This window comes from Agelaius tricolor, unplaced genomic scaffold (assembly GCF_023055355.1).
Source record: "Agelaius tricolor isolate 1412-34295 unplaced genomic scaffold, bAgeTri1.0.p SCAF_2, whole genome shotgun sequence".
In the NCBI taxonomy this organism is placed as follows: domain Eukaryota; kingdom Metazoa; phylum Chordata; class Aves; order Passeriformes; family Icteridae; genus Agelaius; species Agelaius tricolor.
In genome coordinates, this window is record NW_027269262.1 from 2,164,979 (window position 1) to 2,184,333 (window position 19,355).

At 38.9% G+C, this 19,355-nt stretch overlaps 1 protein-coding gene across 1 annotated transcript in view; it reads right to left on the minus strand.

Moving 5' to 3' along the window:
• The window catches only part of ATP9B (ATPase phospholipid transporting 9B (putative)), a 150,929-nt gene extending 132,264 nt beyond the window's left edge, over window positions 1-18,665 (minus strand). Inside the window, exons 1-2 of the mRNA XM_071450698.1 lie at window positions 18,392-18,665; window positions 2,114-2,287 (exon numbers count right to left, since the gene is read on the minus strand). Coding sequence (XP_071306799.1) covers window positions 2,114-2,287; window positions 18,392-18,486 — 269 coding nt within the window. The 5' untranslated portion in view covers window positions 18,487-18,665. The remainder of the gene's footprint in view (window positions 1-2,113; window positions 2,288-18,391) is intronic.
• Between the last annotated feature and the right edge of the window lie 690 nt (window positions 18,666-19,355).

Below are 19,355 nucleotides of genomic sequence, written 5' to 3' on the forward strand. Positions count from 1 at the left end.
ATGTTATTATAATGAGAAACCATCAAAAAGAGTAACTTACACCGACTGCACATCCCTGATTTTTATCAATTACAAAGTCTCAATAATGCTCTCAGCTGAGATGAAATCTTCCTACTACAATGACAGGTATTTACACACTCAGAAATTTTCACCCAAGAGGAGGCTTCTGTCCAGCCTAACTGGACCAGTAGATAAGATACCATAGGATTCACCTGCCTTCCCTACTTCATCTAAGCAGGCATCTGCAGCTTTCCTATGGGAGTATCCTCTCTCTCCTAATATCCAACTGAAATGTCAAGCTTCTGCTGGAATCTGATGCTCATTTTTTCATTATTTTTTCCATGAAAAAGGAAAATTATCTGCTATGATGTTCTATTTTAGAGAACACTAATGTAATTAAAGAGTATGAATGCAAGTATAAATGCAGGTCTAAATGCAAGACCAAATGGACTCTTTACTGTGTCCAAATTTAGTTGAGGAAATCAGCAAAGCAGAAGTCATACTCCTCTAAAGCCTCTTTCTTAGTGAAGACTTTCCTGTCCACACACCTATATTAGCAGCAAAGTATGTATAGGCCGTAGCAAAAAAAAAAAAAAAAAAAAAAAAAAAAAAAAAGAATCCATAGTGCAATTTTCTTATTCTTTTCCTTCTCAAAAATCCATCATAAATATGACTCAAGTAATTTAAAGAACAGGTTTGAAAGATTTTAGGCTTGAAAGCTAAGATGTACCTCCCAATTTTAAAAAGCAGGCAGGAACATGAATGACCATTTCTTGTGACATTCTCTTAAAGTTTTTGATTAATTCCAATATAAACTCACCTTGTAATTGCCTGTCTCTATCCAAACACTGTAAATTCCATGTCAGGGTGCAGTCTTTACTGATTCGCCTGTCTTCATCAAACTTACAGCAATAAAACCACAGTAACTAATAATCACTAATACTTACAGAGCTGAACTCACATAAAAGTATAGTTTGAAAGGTATCTAAACTTTAAGACATGTCCAAAAGATTAACAACTTCTTTAAATACTTATAAATGTTTTTTAACAGCTAAAATGTAGGTCTGTACCAGAAACACTGCTTCCAAAATCCATTAACATATACAAACACTACTTCTGTAAACTTTTCTACCTTCCAAACACTTAACCCCTATAATAAAATTAATAAACCATGAGGTTTTGTTAAATCATTATATAAAACAGAAATCAACACAGATCATGTTTTTTAAAGCTTTCTAACAATTATTTTAAAAAACTGAAGGTGTACAAACACAGCTTTGCTTAAGTAAAACAACAGGCCTCTTAATACACCATGAAAATCAGCTGTGAAGACTTCTATCTAAATCTGTTCTAAAAACATCTGCCAAAGAAAGCATTTGCCATTTAAAGTCACTAAAAATGCTTCACTCACTTCACTTTATTCATTGTCAGATTTTATCACTCCAAATTACAGAAAAAGGAAGATCCTCAATAACCCTAACAGCAGTTTCACTACTTAGAAGTTTTGTTAAAAATTCGTTGGAAAATTAATATTCCAAGGCATTTGCATACAGCAGAGTTTGGCATAGAAAGTTTTTAAGAAAGAACCAAATCACAAGAGCTAATTCCAGTTGTAATTCACTGCAAGACCACCAGCTAAATTTATATTTCAACCATTAAAGTTGAAGGGTTGACTAATCATTAGTTGATGAATTTGCTTTTTCCTTACAGCAACATCAATAAATTTATATATATTGTAAACTTAATGCATTAATATCCACAAAAGTAAAAAATTTAACCCCTCTACCCTAATGTAGCTTTGAGTGAAGTGAGAACCAGGATTACATGCTAAATTATGGACCTCAGATTAATACAAGTTTAGCTCATGATCCCTCTTGCAAGTCAGCAAGGCAGACAGGAGAAGCGCAACAAACAGTATCAGCTCTTCAGAACTGCTTTTAACAGCTGGCAGTGTCCTAGTAAGGAAAATACAGGCAAATAATTAAAATAAATAAAATATTCACAACAAGCAAGTTATTCTGTGTTCTGTACTCTGCACATAACACACAATACAAAGTTAGTATTTATTAAATTTTTTTAAAACTTTAATTAGAAGTACCAGTGTGTGACAAACCTAGTGCAAAGGAACTTCCAGCCGCCACAGATAAACCACTCTAAGCCTCTTCTTCTCTGAGAAATTCTGGCTCTTGGTAAAGTATGGTAATCACTCTCATCATTTTCAAAGCCTTCTTCTGACATCATTAGTGGCATTTCATCCAAATGAGAGGACTCATCTTCCGCTTGGTACCTGGCAAAATGAGATAAAAGCACTACATAAATACTGAGTACATCACTTTTTATTACTGGGAATTTCCTAAACTAACCAAGTGAGTTTTTGCCTTATGGAATTTCATTAGGGAGATATTTTCATTTAAGTATCTCATGCATTTTTGTTAACACATTATCAAGATTTTAATTAAAATTCTGTAATACAGCAGAAAGCTTGCAATCATTGTCAATCATGGTATAAATAATTCTAGGGAAATTCTTAATTTTTATATAATATGTGTGTACAAAGTTGCAACTTCCTACTTGTCAAAGGATTCTTTGTAAGATTTTGTTAGGTAGAAGTTACTTTGCAAAGCTTATAGCAGACACAAGTGACTGAGTTTTCACAGAAGTACAGACTTTATATTTCCACTGTGCTTTTTTAATGTGCTTTCCTGATGTATTTTCTTGTGTGTGCAGGCCTTTGAGCCTCACTTTCTACACACTTACCATTAATGCTTTTTATTATGAAAACATTATAGTTTAATTCTTATAATTCTATGCAAAAACATTCAGTGAGCAAAGATTTGCCTGTGGGACCTGATGCCTTGAGAGGCTACCTAGAACAGAGGCTAGACAGTGTTAAAGGAATAAAGTAGGTATTTATTAAAAAGGCCTTCAAAGGATACACCCTGGGCAGTACAAGAGCCTAGCCAAGGCTACACCCAATATTGATGACAGGTCACATGTTTTCACACTTTTACAAGTTTTGGTCCATTTACATATTGGGGTTAATTGCCCAGTTACAGCTTCAGGTTATGAAGTCCCATCCTCCCATGCTCCTCAATTCGCTGTTGTTTACACTTGTTGGGCCTGAAGCTGCAATGGTATCCTTGGTTCTTGGGCTGGAAAAGGATTCTTTTGTCTAACTAAACTGTGAAGAGAACTTGCTAACACTTTATATGAAATTCAGAGTTATATACTAAGGCAGCACAGAATCTGGAACATATGGCAGGTAAAACTTAAGGCATCAGACCCATGGAAACATTGGACTAACAATGGTCCTTTCCTCCCCAGAAACTATAATCCATTATCTCAATTTTACACATGTGGAATGCTTTTTAAGCTAAGACAAAAGACAATAAGAAAATTCCTCTAAGTGCACATAAATTGACTAACATACTCCTTTCATATTTTTATACCTTAGGGAGGATGATTGAAAGAAGATGCACTGTTACTCAGAATTAGGATGTTTAATTTTTATGAAACTGTATTTAAAGTCATCTCTTACAAGGTGAATCCTGAGACTGTCTCATTTTCTCCCCAGCAAGCTAATCCCAAACCATTTAAAAATAGTAATTAACAAAACTAGAAATTCATTCCCTGTATGTGACTGAACAGATGGAGTGCATGGTGCCTAGGGATGGATGAGGAGGCAACTGAGAGCTTCTGGATTAAGAACAAAGAGAGAACAGGTAAAGGCAACATTTTAGTGGGTGTCTGTTAGAGACCACCTGAACAGGAAATGCATGCAGGTGAGGCCCTTTACAGACAGAGAAGAGCAGCTTCACATTCTCAAGCCCTGGTCTTCATCGTGAACCTCTACCACCCTGGTATCTGCTGGAGAAACAACACAAAAGGACATAGGCAATCCTGGAGGGACTTGCAGCACTTTGACAACAGCTTCCTCCTCTAATTACTCTGGAGGAGGCCCATGAGACAAGATACTCTGCTGAACCTCATACTCACCAAGCAAGGAGGGACTCACTGGGGATGGGAAGGTAACACAGCCTTGACTGCAGTGACCATAAGATGGTGAAGTTCAAGGTCTTGAGAGCAGGGAGGAAGGTAGCAAGCAGCTCATAACCCTGGAATTCAGAATGGATTCAGCCTTTTCAAGAAGTGCTTGAAAGAGTCCCATGGAATAAGGTCCTGGGGAGAAGAGGGACCCAAAAAAGCTGTCTAGTACTCAAGGATCACCTACTCCAAATTCAAGAGATTCCCATCCAATGGGATGGCTCTGACTGGACAAACAAGGAGCTGTTCAAACCCAGGCACAAAACAGAAGTGCACAGAGGGTAGAAAAAAGACAGGTTACCTGGGGAAATACAAAAACATTGTCCAAGTTTCCAAGGACAAAGCTAGGACAGCTATAGCCAAATGTAATTGAATCCAGCCAGGGAAGTCAGAAACAAGAAGTTTTAAGTATATAGGTGAGTTAAGGAAGACTAGGGAAAATGGAGTCTCATTGAATAACACAGGGGATATAGTTACACAGGACGTGGAAAAGGCTGAGGTACTGGATGGCTTTGCTTCAGTCTTGATTAGCAACACTGACTTTCAGGAGTCCCAGGTCTCAGAGAACAGGAAAAAAGCCTAAAGCAAGGAAGATGAATGAGGAAACACTTAAGCAAACCAAATACTAATATATATATATTAGTATATATAGTATATATATATATAGTATATATATTTATATATATATATATATATTCTTTTATATAGTGTAATATTGCATATATAATAAAATAATTATAATATGTAATAAAATATGTATATATATTAGTAGTATTTATTTATATGTATATATATTTGCATGTAACAATATAAAAAAGCTTTTGGGCCCTGATAGGATACACCCACAAGTGCTGAGGAACCATTGTCAGATGTCATTGCACAGTCACTTCCAATAATCTTGGAAAAATCATGGCAATTGGGTAAGTGACTAAAGATTGGAGGAAAGCAAATGCCATTCCTGCTTTTCAAGAAGGAGGACCCAGGGAACCTGCCCTTAGCTTTCAGTCTCATCACAATCCCTGGAAGAGTGGCTCATCTTTGGAAATCTTTTCCAAAAAAGGATAAGAAAATTATGAAGAGTAGTCAGCATGGCATCACCAAAGGGAAGTCCTACTTGACCAACCTGATAAACTCCTAAGATTGAATAGCTGACCTGGTAGATGAGGGAAGAGCAGTGGATAGTGTCTGCTTGGACTTCAGTAAGGTCTTAGACACTGTCTCCTATAAAATTCTTGTAGGCAAGCTGCTGCTGCAGTAGTTGGATGAGCAAACAGCGAGATGAATTGAATTCGTCATAGTGGCCAGGTCCAGAGGGTGGTCAGTGGCACAAAGTCTAGTTGGAGGTCAGTACACTAGGTCAGTGTACCCCAGAGATCCATACTGGCTTAGTCTTGTTTAACATCTTCATTGATGATATGGAAGATGGGGAAAAATACACCCTCAGCAAGTTTGCAGATGACACAAAACTGGAAAGAAAAACAACAGGCCAGACGAACATGCCACTATCCAGTGCAAATTTGAGAGGCTGGAGAAACAGATTGATTAGAACCTCAGGAAGCTCAGCAAGAAGAATTACAAAGTTCTTCACCTGAACAACCCCACTCATCACTACATGCTGGGGGCTACTCCAGGGAAGGAGCCTGGCAGCAAAGAATTTGGGGATCCTGGTGGATGGCAGCACTGTGCCCTCGCTGTAAAGACAGGTACTGGGCTGCATGCGGCAAAGTGCTGCCAGCACATCAAGGGAGGAGATTCTTCCCCTCAGCTCAGCACTGGGGTGGCCATACCTGGAGCACTGTGTCCAGTGCAAGAGAGACACGGCCATGCTGAATATAGTCCAGTGAATGCCCATGAGGATGATGAAGGGACTGAAGCATCTCTCCTACAAGGAAAGAATGAGAGAGGTGGGACTGCTCAGCCTGGAGAAGACAAGGCACAAGCAGGATCTTATTAATGTCTATGAACCTGAAGGGAGGTTGCAAAGATGAATGAGCCAGGCTGTCTTCAGTGGTGCCCAGTCACAGGACTGACTAGAGGCAATGGGCTCAAACTGAAATACAGAAGGTGCCACCTCAACATCAGGAAACACTTTTAACTTGAGGATGACTGAGCACAGGCATGAGCTGTCCAGGGAGATTGTGGCATCTCCATCCTTTGAGACATTTAAAACCTGTCTGGACATGATCCTGAGCAAGTAGCTGTAGGTGGCCATGCTTGAGCAGGAGGGAGTTCTGCTGACAGAGCAACACCCTGAACAGTATTCAGTCAAATACAGTATTTTTTTTAAAAAAAGCAATATTACAAACACAAGGGGTAAGCATTAAAAGGCTTGCATTTTTTCAACTCACTATATATTTAATACCAAAACCTGAAACCATTTCTCTTCCCCCTAGATTTTCTATGTTGAGCCTTATTGTATACAAGAATATATATTAAAGCAGTTACTAACTTTTTTGGATGCCAGGAAAGGGAGGGAGGGAAGCAAGAGACTGAATATTAGACTTCTATTGGAAAGGTACACCGCATACTTTACACTGGCTATATAATAAATTGGTATCAACACAGTTAAGAAGTAAACTCTAATAGGGAAAGGGAATAACAAGCCCTAAACCCACTACTGTGTAACAAATCTTGAGTTAGATACTCTCTCTTTTCTTCAGCAGGTGATGCCCAGATTTCTGCACTGCCTTGGAATCGCTCGGCATGGAACACCATTAAGGGATGTGTTCAGACCACATTAGATAACTAGGAGTAATAATAAACAAACATCTCCTGTACCCCATTGTAAGTCAACTGAGTATTGGAGCCTTTAGTACATTAGGCTTTGTGACAATAAATCTTCATCAATGTTTCAAACGGTGTAAAAGCACTGCCACACTGCAGAAAACACAACCAAAGTTTCACAATAAAATAAACTACGCTAATATTAAGAGTTAGGAGTTTCCAGAAAGTTATGTGAGAATATGGCATGGAAAATGCTTTCCAAATTATTGCTAAGAGCATGCACTTAAAAAAAAAAGTTTAAAACAAACATGAGAAAACTTGGTCTTCACAATGATGTTTGCAAAAAGCTGTATCTGTTGTTTAGTTTAATATGACAATCTAGAAATATATTTTCTCTTATTATTATTATTAATGGAAATTAAGAAAAAACGCTATACAAAAAATTCTCTTCACAAAACACAGCAGTTATTACAGGTTAAGATCCATATTATACCAAATTACATCGATTTCTCTCAGATTAGATCAACACTAGGTAATAAAACCACTGTGTAGTAAAAACTCAAGATATTTATTCTTATACTTCCAATAAGACAGGCCTGTGTCTAAACATACTCCTGTCCAATGCTTTTACAATCTTTTCTAATTAAATTTGTAAATTATATTATCATGGTTTTAATAGAGAGCTTTATGTTGCATTGTGTTTTGCTCTTGGACATCTAATTAATGATGTATTTTAACACCACCCAGTGAGATCACAGTCTGACAGCTAAAATTGAGAGTACAAGATATCACAAAGTAACACATCCCTTTTACTTCCCTACAAAGTTAACAAGAGTCTGATTTGGAAAATAGTATCTCTTATAAACAACAGTAACACAGTAAACAGGGTAAAATCTTTCATGAAGAAATACATTAATGCAAGAGAATCACGGGAGAGATTTGATGGAGAAAAATTCACAGATGCTTAATGTTAAAATCTATTTTGTAAATGTGGTAATATTTGCAGAAGGTATTGATCTTCTAATCATAATTTCTTTAAGATTTATTTACCATTATATTAAAGACAAGGGGTTTTTCTTCCTACAATTGGTATCTACGTTTGCACTTTCAAATATGGAGCTTCACCACGTAGTGAAGATAATGAGCATAAGCATCATTGTATTTGGTAAGCCTGACTTCAAAATACAGCCTGTGAACTGGCAAGCAATTTATTCTGTTTCAAAAGCAATTTTGCTATTGTGTTGGAAAATTGTACTTCAGTATTTAAAAACAGTAAGGTAATGAATAATGGATTTTTCATAACTAGGATGAGAACAAAAATCGTTGTGTCTTTGTTACCTAGTATTTTGCTGCACTTAATTGCTTGAAGTGCTGATTTTCCTTGAGTGACAAATCAATTAAGTATAATCCTAGAAACTTGTATTAAAACAGGGAAGCACTGAAAGCAACATGAATAAAGAAGCCAGAATGGAGACATCAAAACTCTCAGCACGACTGCTACTAAATCAGGTATGAAGAAAACTATCTTGACAAAATATGGTTTCCTAAGAAAAAAAGGAACATTAATATTGAACAACTTTCCACAAAATCTGACTACTATTAGGAAACTCATTGAACAGATTTAACTGAAAGAAAGTCATGTACAATAAATACTTTTAAGTGAAATTTTGATATAAATATCTGCTGTGAAAATGATGTCTCAAGTCACATGTACCTATGTCATTCCACTTTGATGGCTCTTTGCCAGAGTAGATGCAGATGCAGAGTTTCACAGGTACCATAACAGGTAATGGAAGACATTTTAAATTATTTAAATCTAACTTGGCCACCTATTTAGGTCGATAATAATTTCTATGTTTTCTGCCAGCTTTCCATTACTCTAAAGGAGCAATATCCAAGGGTGCAGCAGGAAGGTGCAAGACACGGGGCAATTGTGACTGCATACTTTTCTGGTTTTACTCACTCAACAAATGTAGAAGCAGTATTTATGAAGAGGGTTATTTTATCTACTTGATCAAAAGACCCAGGTAGGAATATAAGCACTGTGTCAGATCCTGCATAAATATTTGTTCCTCATCACCTATCAGTTTTGCCATAGATGATCATTCACAAGATGGAAAACAAAGCCGATGTTTTAAAGCAGTATTTCTCAAACCTAGTGAGGAGGAAAAAGGAATGCATGGTCATGAGTCTAGGCATGAATTGGACCCATGAGATTGCTGTGGGATGCAGAGTAGCATGGAAGAGAGGCTGCAGCAGAAAGTCTTGAGTAAAAAAGCTGAGAAAGACTAGCTGAGCTACTGTCACCCAATGCTGTGACCACGTTCCATCCTGCTGAGAGCTGGTGATTTGGCTGAGTGGCTGCCACAGGACTCCCTCTGCTTCCCATCATGGGCACAGGACAGAGTGACAATCTTTCCCACTCATACCCTATCCTGCTCTACCTCCAACCTATGTGAACACTTTCCCAGTCTGAAGATAAAGGAGGAATCTGCCAAATTGTAGAGAAGCATCATCAGTAGAAAAAAAGGAAGAAAGTGACAGGCATTTCCATATGAAGAGCAAAAATGATTTCCCAAAGGATGAACCACCAAATCAACAACTGCTGTAGACTACCTGTATCACAGACAAAACTGTCCAGATCACATCCTCTAATGAAGAAAAAATTCCCAGGAAACTGCAGCTGCATAGATTTTATTTAGCAAGGCACATTCATTCATAACCATGTTTATAACTAAACCATGTAGTTTCATGTAACCCTTCTTCTTAAACAAATAACCAGTGTATCCACAAAACAAATTGCTTTGCTAGAAAGTTACCCAAAAAAAATCAAGTTACAAATAATTATTTTCCTCTAATATTACCCTGCATTTCTAAGAATTAAAAATTACATTTTTCCTCTAATTTCAAACACCTCTATGCTTCACACAGCAGTAAATTCTGTTAAACTACAAAGCAATCATGCTGCTCCTAGATTACAAGAGAAGTTGAAAATGGAAAAATCTTCTACAGCTAAATGCATGAAATTTAAAGAATTTTCTTCAACCTCTTCCCAAAAAACACAGAAAAGGTATTTCTAAAGTTTTTTAAATTGATGAGAACTTGCTGCTCTACGTTCGTATTCAGCTTCAGCTGTGTCTCTAATGCAAGTATAACACCCTAATCAGTGTTTCTTGGGAAGTCTCTGAACACAGGTCCTGACCTGAACAAAAAAAAAAAAAAAAAAAAATCAGACGCTCACACAAATACTGCTATTACAATTTTTTATGGAGTAACCACTATGGAGTTAATACTAACAGCTTTTAAGGATGCTGGATATTTGTAGAGCAGAACATTTACATCCAGGATCTTCTAAAAGCAGTACAAAATTCTTGCCATAGAGCATGTTTATCCACTGAACAACAAAATATAAGGAAAAAGTACTTCTACTGAATGCAGGCAAGTTTGTTACTGTGTTACTGAGATGAGTAAGACCAAACTCTGCAATAAGACCAAATAAATCATTGCCTCCCTGCCCCAAATGATACAGAGAGATAATACGGAAAACCACAAGGCAGTATTGTTGAACTACTACTACAAAAAAATTAAACAACACCAACCAACCAACCAACCGACCAAGAAACAACAACAAAAAACTCCACCACAAAGCCAAACAAACAAAAAACCAAACTAAACAAACAAAAAACCCCAAACAAACAAAAAGCTGGTATCTTCAGCCTTGCAGAACTAAGGGAAAACCCCTTACATCTGTTCAGATAAAGGTCTACAAGCATAATAGAAACTTATTACCACAGCAGCTCCCTTTCATCAGTAGCTTTTAAAAAATTGCTTAAAAGAGATACTAAAACAGGTTCCTCCAGAGAAAAATCAAATATTCTGAATGCTATTTGCCTTCTCTTTCTCCTACATCACACTTTCTTACTAGAACAACATACAGAAGAAGCAAATTGGAAGACATGTAATGGAGCCTCCATGATAAAAGGCACCCATCCTTATTACCCCTTGCTCACCTTACAAAGCACTGTGTATACCTTAACACAAGATCTTTTTCAACCCATGACAAGATGAGTGAGTCTCTGTATTTAACAAATAGATACCAGAAATACCTAAGTACACAGTAAGACCTCAGGAAACATCATCTACATTCAGCAGAACCCTTTTTTAATTAGTAGGGTATGTCATTGATCAGAACAACAGGGCCATTTTATCACTGTCACTGGGTATTGTTATTGACATTGTAGCCCAATCAATTGTTTTCTCTCCCTCTTCTTAGCAATCCAAATGCCTGCCCAAGCAATACAAATCACTGCATTTAGATACTACAGGTACAAACCAGGAAGGCATGCAAAAATAATAGCTTAAACATGCAGTCACTTGTGCTTATGCAAACAATAGTAACACCTGCAATAGTTATTTGAAGTTCTCAAACTTTTTTTCTGCCCAATGATTAAAACACTTCAGATCAGGATAGTTACTGTAAGAATAACTATGCCAAAAATTATTCCTTTCTGTAAACCTGTCTTGGTATGAAAGACCATTGCTAGTGAACAGAAAAACATAAAGACAACATTTTCCAAATGCACAATTTACATAATGTCAAATTAAAGAACTGCAATTAAAAATCACTTTTTTACCAAAATCACCTAAGGTTTGTATGTCATCTAAATTTGTGTCTGTAGATAAAATACGACAAACTGCTTCTCAGGTATGGCACCAATGGAAATCTTATTGTTTGTAAAATTATTTTACAATTGCTAATGTGAACAACTTCATATGCATGCCATATGGTTACCTGCATCATTAAATCATTAAACTTTGCTCTGAAAAGTAAAAGCCCCAGAACCTAACAATGACAATACACACTGCATAAAAGGTCTGAAAATATTCACCTATGACAAGACTATTTTTCAAGACTTATACATCAAACTCCTTGGACCTTTGTTCCAGGCAGAAGTTTCAGAATCTGCATCTATCCTAAATAAGGTGTCAGTCCCAACCAGCAGGATTAACCTATAAATACAGTCTTTAGAAGAGAAAAAAAACCCACCAAATAACCAACCAACCAACCAACCAACCAAAAAAACCCAAAAAAACAAACCCCAGAAAGTCCAGGAATGGGAATACATGAACTACTCCTTTTTCTAAAAACTAGAGAACTAGTTTCTCCATAACTTGAGATCTTGAAAACAGACCCGACTCAACCACTGTTACACAAATACAGCATCCCAAGTACAAAGCTGCCACACAAACAACCTTGTTGGAAGGAACAGAATTCAGAGATGGGATCTAACACTAAGCCTAAAAGTCACTGAGTGACAATGTTCCAAATGACAGGGATGAATCTCTGTCCAAAACCACAATCCAGGAAAGGCTAATAAACAAAGGGCAGTATGTCTTGCAAGACAGTGACATCAATGTCAGAATTTTTTTTAATGAAAAAGAGACAAACACTTTGAATTTCAGGTCAAGTCTATAAAGAAGGGAGGGGTGAGAGTTCTCCTGGAAAAGAACAAAGGACATACATGATTGATCCACTTCACAAGAATGGCATGAAAGTACAGACAACTCTCCTAAGGACTATTCTAGAGAGATTTCTTTATACAGCGCTTGATCCTTTCCTCCTTATGCTGAAACAAGAGACAGAGGTGTGTTGTAATGAATATATATTCAAATACATCAGCATAAAATACAGCTGTGTAATTTAATGTGTTCTCATTCCCAATACACTATAACATCTATATATCAGCACCTGTAGCCTGAAACACTTCCCAGGAATAACATATTTAGTTGTTCAGAGTTCATGACATTTCTAGCAAGTATCAAAGGAACCTGTAACATTTGCAGCTTTTGGCATCACAGTAACTACTGATACATCTCACTTTGAGTCGCTACCTCCAGCAAAGATTTCTGTCCTACAGAGGCAGAAGACTCATCTGTAATGGTGCATCCATTTTGCTGCCATTTCTGTTTGCTTGTCACAGAGTAAAGGAAGCACTACAGGAACCAGGATGACATTAGTTTTATCCACAAGGAAGTGCAGGTGTGCCAGTACACATATGGAGAATTAATAAGCAGTACCCACTCCCACACACTCCCACAGCTGCTTAACTTCCAGGAGTTTCTGTCTTCATGTCCAGAGTAGCAGAATGAATAGCATTAACAATGCTATTTCTACAAAAAAACCCAAAAAAACAACAACAACAAAAAAAAACCAAACAAACAACCAAAAAACAAACAAACAAAACCAACAACAAAACCATGGATACTTATAGTTTCTGGACTTAACAAGTTATTGCTTCTGGTCAAACAACAGATGTTGGAAGAAGTTACTGTCACTTTGCAAAAGCAGTTTTAAAACACAGATGTTCAAAAGTAAATTCAGTTCCATCTTTGGAACTTTTTATCACAGAAACTATATTAAAATTCAAATTAATGCCAATATTGTCAGTCATTCAGCCTCATCCATCATTTTCAAGCTCATTTTCAGGATGAAATATGTAGAGCCATTCAATTAACACGTGTTTTGGGAAGAAGATGAAACTGAAACCTGTATAACTCTGCCCAGATACTGTAAGAACTTTTGTTCTAAACATTCAGAAATACCCAGGGAAGGAGATTCATAAAAACTAGCAGCATTTCACAAAACTGTACAAAGTACCAAATATCACTGCATATAGCCCATTCAATGAGTAAACTCCACTAATATGTATTAATATTTGGGGGTTTGAACAATTATGGACATTTTGAAAGGATTTCCAGACCTGCACTTATAGCAATATAAGTCATGAACTTTCTGTGAACAGCATTCTACAGGAGATGTTAGGTCCTAAAAGCTCTGATTGTTACATGGTCTTACCAAATAATATTTTTTGTTATTTGGAGACATTATTCTTAGTAATTACACATGAAATATCAAAACCTACTAGAATACAACGAATAACATCTAGACTGCGAAAATCATGTTGTCATTTAGAATTAGGACACAATTCTAACAAACAACTGAAAGGCAGCAGGAAAATAAAGGTATTTTAACAAAGCTCACATTAGACTATGTCAGAAATGAAAAATCCCACAGCATTACAGTACATGCCTTGACTATTATCTATTGACATTTTTATCTCTTTTTTGGTGGTTCAATGTGGAACCTAGCCAAACACTCTGAGAAATCATAACCATAAGGACTACAAGATTGCTGGGAACAGCTTTCATTCCAATCAAAAGCACTAGAACAGTATTACTACATTAAATAATCTTATTTTTTGTGTACTACAAAAACTGGTTTGAGATTTGTAAGTATCAGGGAACCATGTGAATTTTCATTGAACTTCAAGTTCTGCAGACTTCCATTCCCATTTATCTGGAACAGATTTCATTTTTTTTCTATTATATATACTTCACATTAAATAAGCTACAGTTCACAAATTGTTAAGCAACAAGTATTCTACATTTACCTGCACAAAAGACACATTATCCTATTACTTGGTTCATTTTTCCTTCTTCTGCAAGTTTCTTATTCGCTAATGACATAAAAGAATTCCAAAATAACAGTATTGTCAGTTGCCCCATCAGTGGCAAACTGCAGAGACAAGCAACAGCAGTTGATCTGTTCCATAAGTTGCCCTACAACAACCACTTAATATATCCAGTCGTGCCATTCATAAATACACTACTGTGGCCCACACCATGAAAGAGGACACAAGGTATTTCCTTCCAGTGACTGGGTATCTTTCATGACACCTTTATGGATATCTGGAGTGCAAGTGAATTTATGTCACATAATGGCACCACTTAATATATCCAGTCGTGCCATTCATAAATACACTACTGTGGCCCACACCATGAAAGAGGACACAAGGTATTTCCTTCCAGTGACTGGGTATCTTTCATGACACCTTTATGGATATCTGGAGTGCAAGTGAATTTATGTCACATAAGGGAGAGCTGGAAAGATGTGATTTTCTGGTACCAGCCCAGGAGTCCCAACACTTCTTGCCTCAGCCCTACTAGGTCAAATACAATTATGCACTGACAGCAGCAAGCATAGAACACCTAAATAAACCAGGTATTTTGTTTATGGATAAATGATAGTTGACTACCGTTTAGTTCCTTATCAGCTTCAAAATTCCACCACACTTCTTGTTTTCCTGCCACCAACCTCACATGACAGCACAGTCAACTTCCTTCCTGTGGTCAGCAGTTGATTACTCTGTGGTTGATGATGACAAACACAAGTCAAACAGATGAGAATAAGCCTCACTGCACATTTAAGGCCAACCTGAATGTTCTCTGGTCCTCTCTCTCCCTCACCATGTAAACAAAAAGCAGCAATTATTTTCCTGTAGATAACAACCTTCAAGCTGAAGGACAAGGTGCTGAAACAAGTGCTGAACCAATCAGTTTTTCCCCAAGCATTTTTACAACTATGCAAGTTGAATATACTAAACAATAGCAAGGATTTCAAATTCATTTTAAGGTGAACAACTTTTTCCTCCGAGATAGATTTCCCTAATTGTTAACAGCAACACGTGAACAGTTCTCTGTCCATCAGAGGTAGGGAAAGATGAGAGAAAATATAAAAACTGAATTTCTCCTGCAAAAGTAATAAGTTATGCTTAAATATCAGAAATAAAAGCAGAACAGGATGCATGTGTTCACTGAACCACAGGTAATATTTAATATATATTTTAATATATTTTTAACAGGCCTTAACACATACAGTAAGAATATATAAAAATACATAATCTTCTCATGTTTATTTATACATAAAGTACATCACAGGACATTTAATGATTCTTAATGGGCGACAATTTCATACAGAAGTCTGCATATTATTGAAGTTTCTTTAGGTATGTATGGGAAACCATATTCCAGCTTTAAAATATGCACTATCAGTCTGTCTAAATGAATCTCAAAAGCACAACGTGCACTACAGACAAACAGTGAGTGTGACAAACAATGAGTATGATAATCTTTGTCCTCACTGTAAAGTGAGCTAGAGCAACACTGGCAAAGACTCCTACAGACTGCTTAGCTCAAGCAAAAGAAGTCATTCTACAAATTAGGTGCGAGGCCAATAAAGGTTAGCAACTGATTAGTTGTATTAACTGACATTGCACAGCAGCAGGAAAATTAACTGGAGTTAAAAACACTACTACACTAAAGTTAAGGATGTGTGTATGAGACTTCCAAGATACTGTAAATTCTTCACTGAAAAAATAAATCACACCAAGTCAAAAAGTCTTGAAGGTCCAGAAACAACAGCACTGGATTAAACCCAACATGCCAACTCCAGTATGTTTTTATAGGTGTTTGTTTCTAAACATCTTCAAAGATATGTATTACACCCTTTTAGGCAAAATCCTCAAGCATACATGCACATGATGGGTTTCTGCATATCAGAGACCTCACTTCAACACTCTCCTAAGTATCTGACATCAGGACCTTTGCTGCAGTTTCCACAGGAATACAAGGCTTCTTCAGAGTCTGTGCTGAAGATAAAGATTAGAAAAGCAGGATGAATCATTCATAAAGACATAGAAGCTGTAGTTCAATTACAAGCTTAGAGCCACAGGACTTACAAGTTGTAATTCCACTATTTGCACTGCTGTATTTCCCCTTTGACTCTACACAAGACAGCTGTGGTAGACTCCACACAAAGATTCCCATGTTTTTATTGCAGGTCCATAGGACACCTTCCAGAGGTGCTCTCACATATCCAAGGTAAGGTATTCTTGAAGGAGAATGACCAACTTACTCAACTCACATTTAGAAAAATAAAACCAGTAAAGTGAGTGAAGAGACTGGTGTAAGTATTCTGATTCTCAGAGCTCAGATAAGCAATTCATTAATCAAGTGATCAAAAACGAAGAAACACAATAAATGAGCCTGTCAATTTTTAAAACTTTTATATACCTACAAGAAGCTGCACAAAAGTAACTAAAAACATAGATAATCACTTTTATGGAGGATCAATATGTTAAATACACAGATTATAAAAGACCCTAACTCTGAAAGATGTCATCTAAACTGGAAGGAATGTAATTCACAATCTTTGGAGGGCAATGTTGATCAAAGACAGAGGGCAAGAAGCAAATCTGTAACAAGTTGGTACTTCCTTGCTAGCTCCTACAGTTTGCCAAATCTGCTTATAAAGACACAATTAAACAGTTTGTCTAAAGAACCACAATGACACCTGCACACACACCTTCAATTAACCTGTGTAACCATCTGACTTATAGACTCAAGCCATCCCATCTACAGCATCACCAGAACACTCCTGGCTAACCTACAACAGAACTCCCAGTATCTTTGATAGTCTGGACTAAATTTTTGCCTACCAAATCCTCCTCTTTATTCCCAAGCCCAATACCTACTGAGAAGCAAATTTCAGTGAGAACATTCTCTGATTCAATTCTCTAAGGAATAGGGGTAATGACGATGACATTGTCCTACCTCAAGACAGAGGACAAACCTACAACAAGTTGTCAGACATTCAAGTATTAGTGAGATGGGGAAGGCTAACACTATGGCAGACTGTCCTACAAACTTGTGAATGTTCATAAAAAACCCCTTTATCTGGTTTAAGAATCAAGAAAACATAATGTAAGCCTAACCTATTTTGCACAGCTTTAAACTACCTTTTTTGTTGGTTATCACATCCAAAGAAGTAAATACATTTAATTCATTATGAAACAGATTTATCACTGTATTTGAACTAGAAAAAGAGCACCGACACTAACTGTTCTTAGCAAGTCCATTTGCTTCAGCTCCTAGAACTGCTCCCACCAGTCCTTCTACCCACAGACAATGCTCTACAAGAACCAAAAGAGGAAGGAAACCTGTAATTAATAAGTACAATCACATAATCCACTGTAAGAGGGCTATCCAATGGAGATATCAAAATTATGGAGTAGAGTTTTTCGATGCTCACAACAATAGCATCCCTAGAAATTATTCAGAATAATGGGAAGCAAAGCAACGTTCAATTTTTGCCTGGAAACAATTTGATGGCAGATCTTTAAACCGTCTTCTCCAAATTGTTTAAGCCCAATAGTGTATCTTTGAGGGAATTTGAAACTATTTTAATGGCCACACTCAGGAATGGTGTCCGTGCTAGCCCCAACAACTAGCTCGCAACATATTTACTAAGGACGCCCAAACAAGCTCCCCGCCGCGAGCATCCCTCTCCTCAGTGAACTCCTGCCAAGGGACCCGAGTTGCGCGGAGTTGCGGGCGGCGGGGCCGGGAGAGCGAAGGCCGCACCCGCGGGCGCGGGGCTGGCGCCGGGAGCAGCCGGGCCGAGGGCGCCCTGAGCATCCTCCCGCCGCCACCGCAGCTCGTCCCGGCCCCGGCTCCGCCGCCGGGACACGGGAGCAGCGGCCTGGGAGAGGCGGCCACGGCCGTAGAGGCCTGCGGGAGCCAACGACTGCCAACATCCCCCTCCGCCATCCACGGCGGGGCCGCCGCCCATTCCCGCCCTCCCCGCGGAGCCGGCGGGCGGTCCTGGATCCCGCAGGGCAGCGGGACTGGGCGAGGGGCGCACGCCGCCCCGCCCGCGGCTGGGGACAGGGGAAGGAAAGGGGAAGGAGGGGGGCAGCGGCCGCCGCGCCGGCCCCGCCCGTACCTGCTGTGCCGCTGCGCCGCGGCGGCGCTGCTATAATAGGCCGCCCTGCGCTGGGCGCTGCGCGGCACCGGGCGCAGCGGGATCTGGTCCGCCATCTTGGGGGCGCCCCCCCGCCGCCCAGCCGGGCGCCGCCCGGGCCCTCCTGACGTCACGGCCACGCCGGTGCGTATGAGGGGCGGGGCGGGGGCTCGAGGTAAACACGGGGCGGGCGGTGCGCGGGCGGCGCCCTCAGGGTGCGCTGAGCCCTTGGGGAGCCGCAGTGCGGGAACGGCGGGCGGGATCTGCCCTCTTCTCCCTGCTGCCAGGCTGTAGGACAGGAGCTGGTGCACAGGAAGTTCTACCTGAACACAAGGAAGAACTTTCCTGTGCGGTTGCTCAGAAAGGCTGTGGAGTCTCCCGTGATGGAGATACTGAAGCGTCGTCTGGGCGCAGTGCTGTGCCCTGGGCGGCCCTGCTTGGACTGGGAGGTTGGATCCTGTGGTCCCTTCCAACCTGAGCTGTTCTGTGATTCCGTAATTATTCAGCTTCTGAGGTTCCATGCCTGCCAGTGATGGTTTCCTGCCATTAAACAGAGATAGGTATTGCCACCTGGAAGTGGACATTCTGTATGTCAGGGATAATGAACCAGTCTGTGTTACCTCACAGGGTTGATATACAAGTCACCACCAGCAAAAGCTGTTTTGAAAGATGTATGTGTTTATAGACCTACTGTAGAATGTTATCTGTTGGTATTCCTCTGAAATCAGATGCTCTGGGGGAGCAAAAGGCCTAACACCATTACCAATACAGAAGACTTTCTACAGCAGGAGAAAGAAAGTTATTTTCTTTTTTTTCCTCAATGTCTGTTGCTAAATGAAGTTTGTTTTTATGACCCAGGCACTTTGGACTGAAGTGTTGCTGTTCCCTGAGCTGTACCTTCACCCAAGGGAAGATGGTCATTGTGGAGGCACCACAACACACAGCT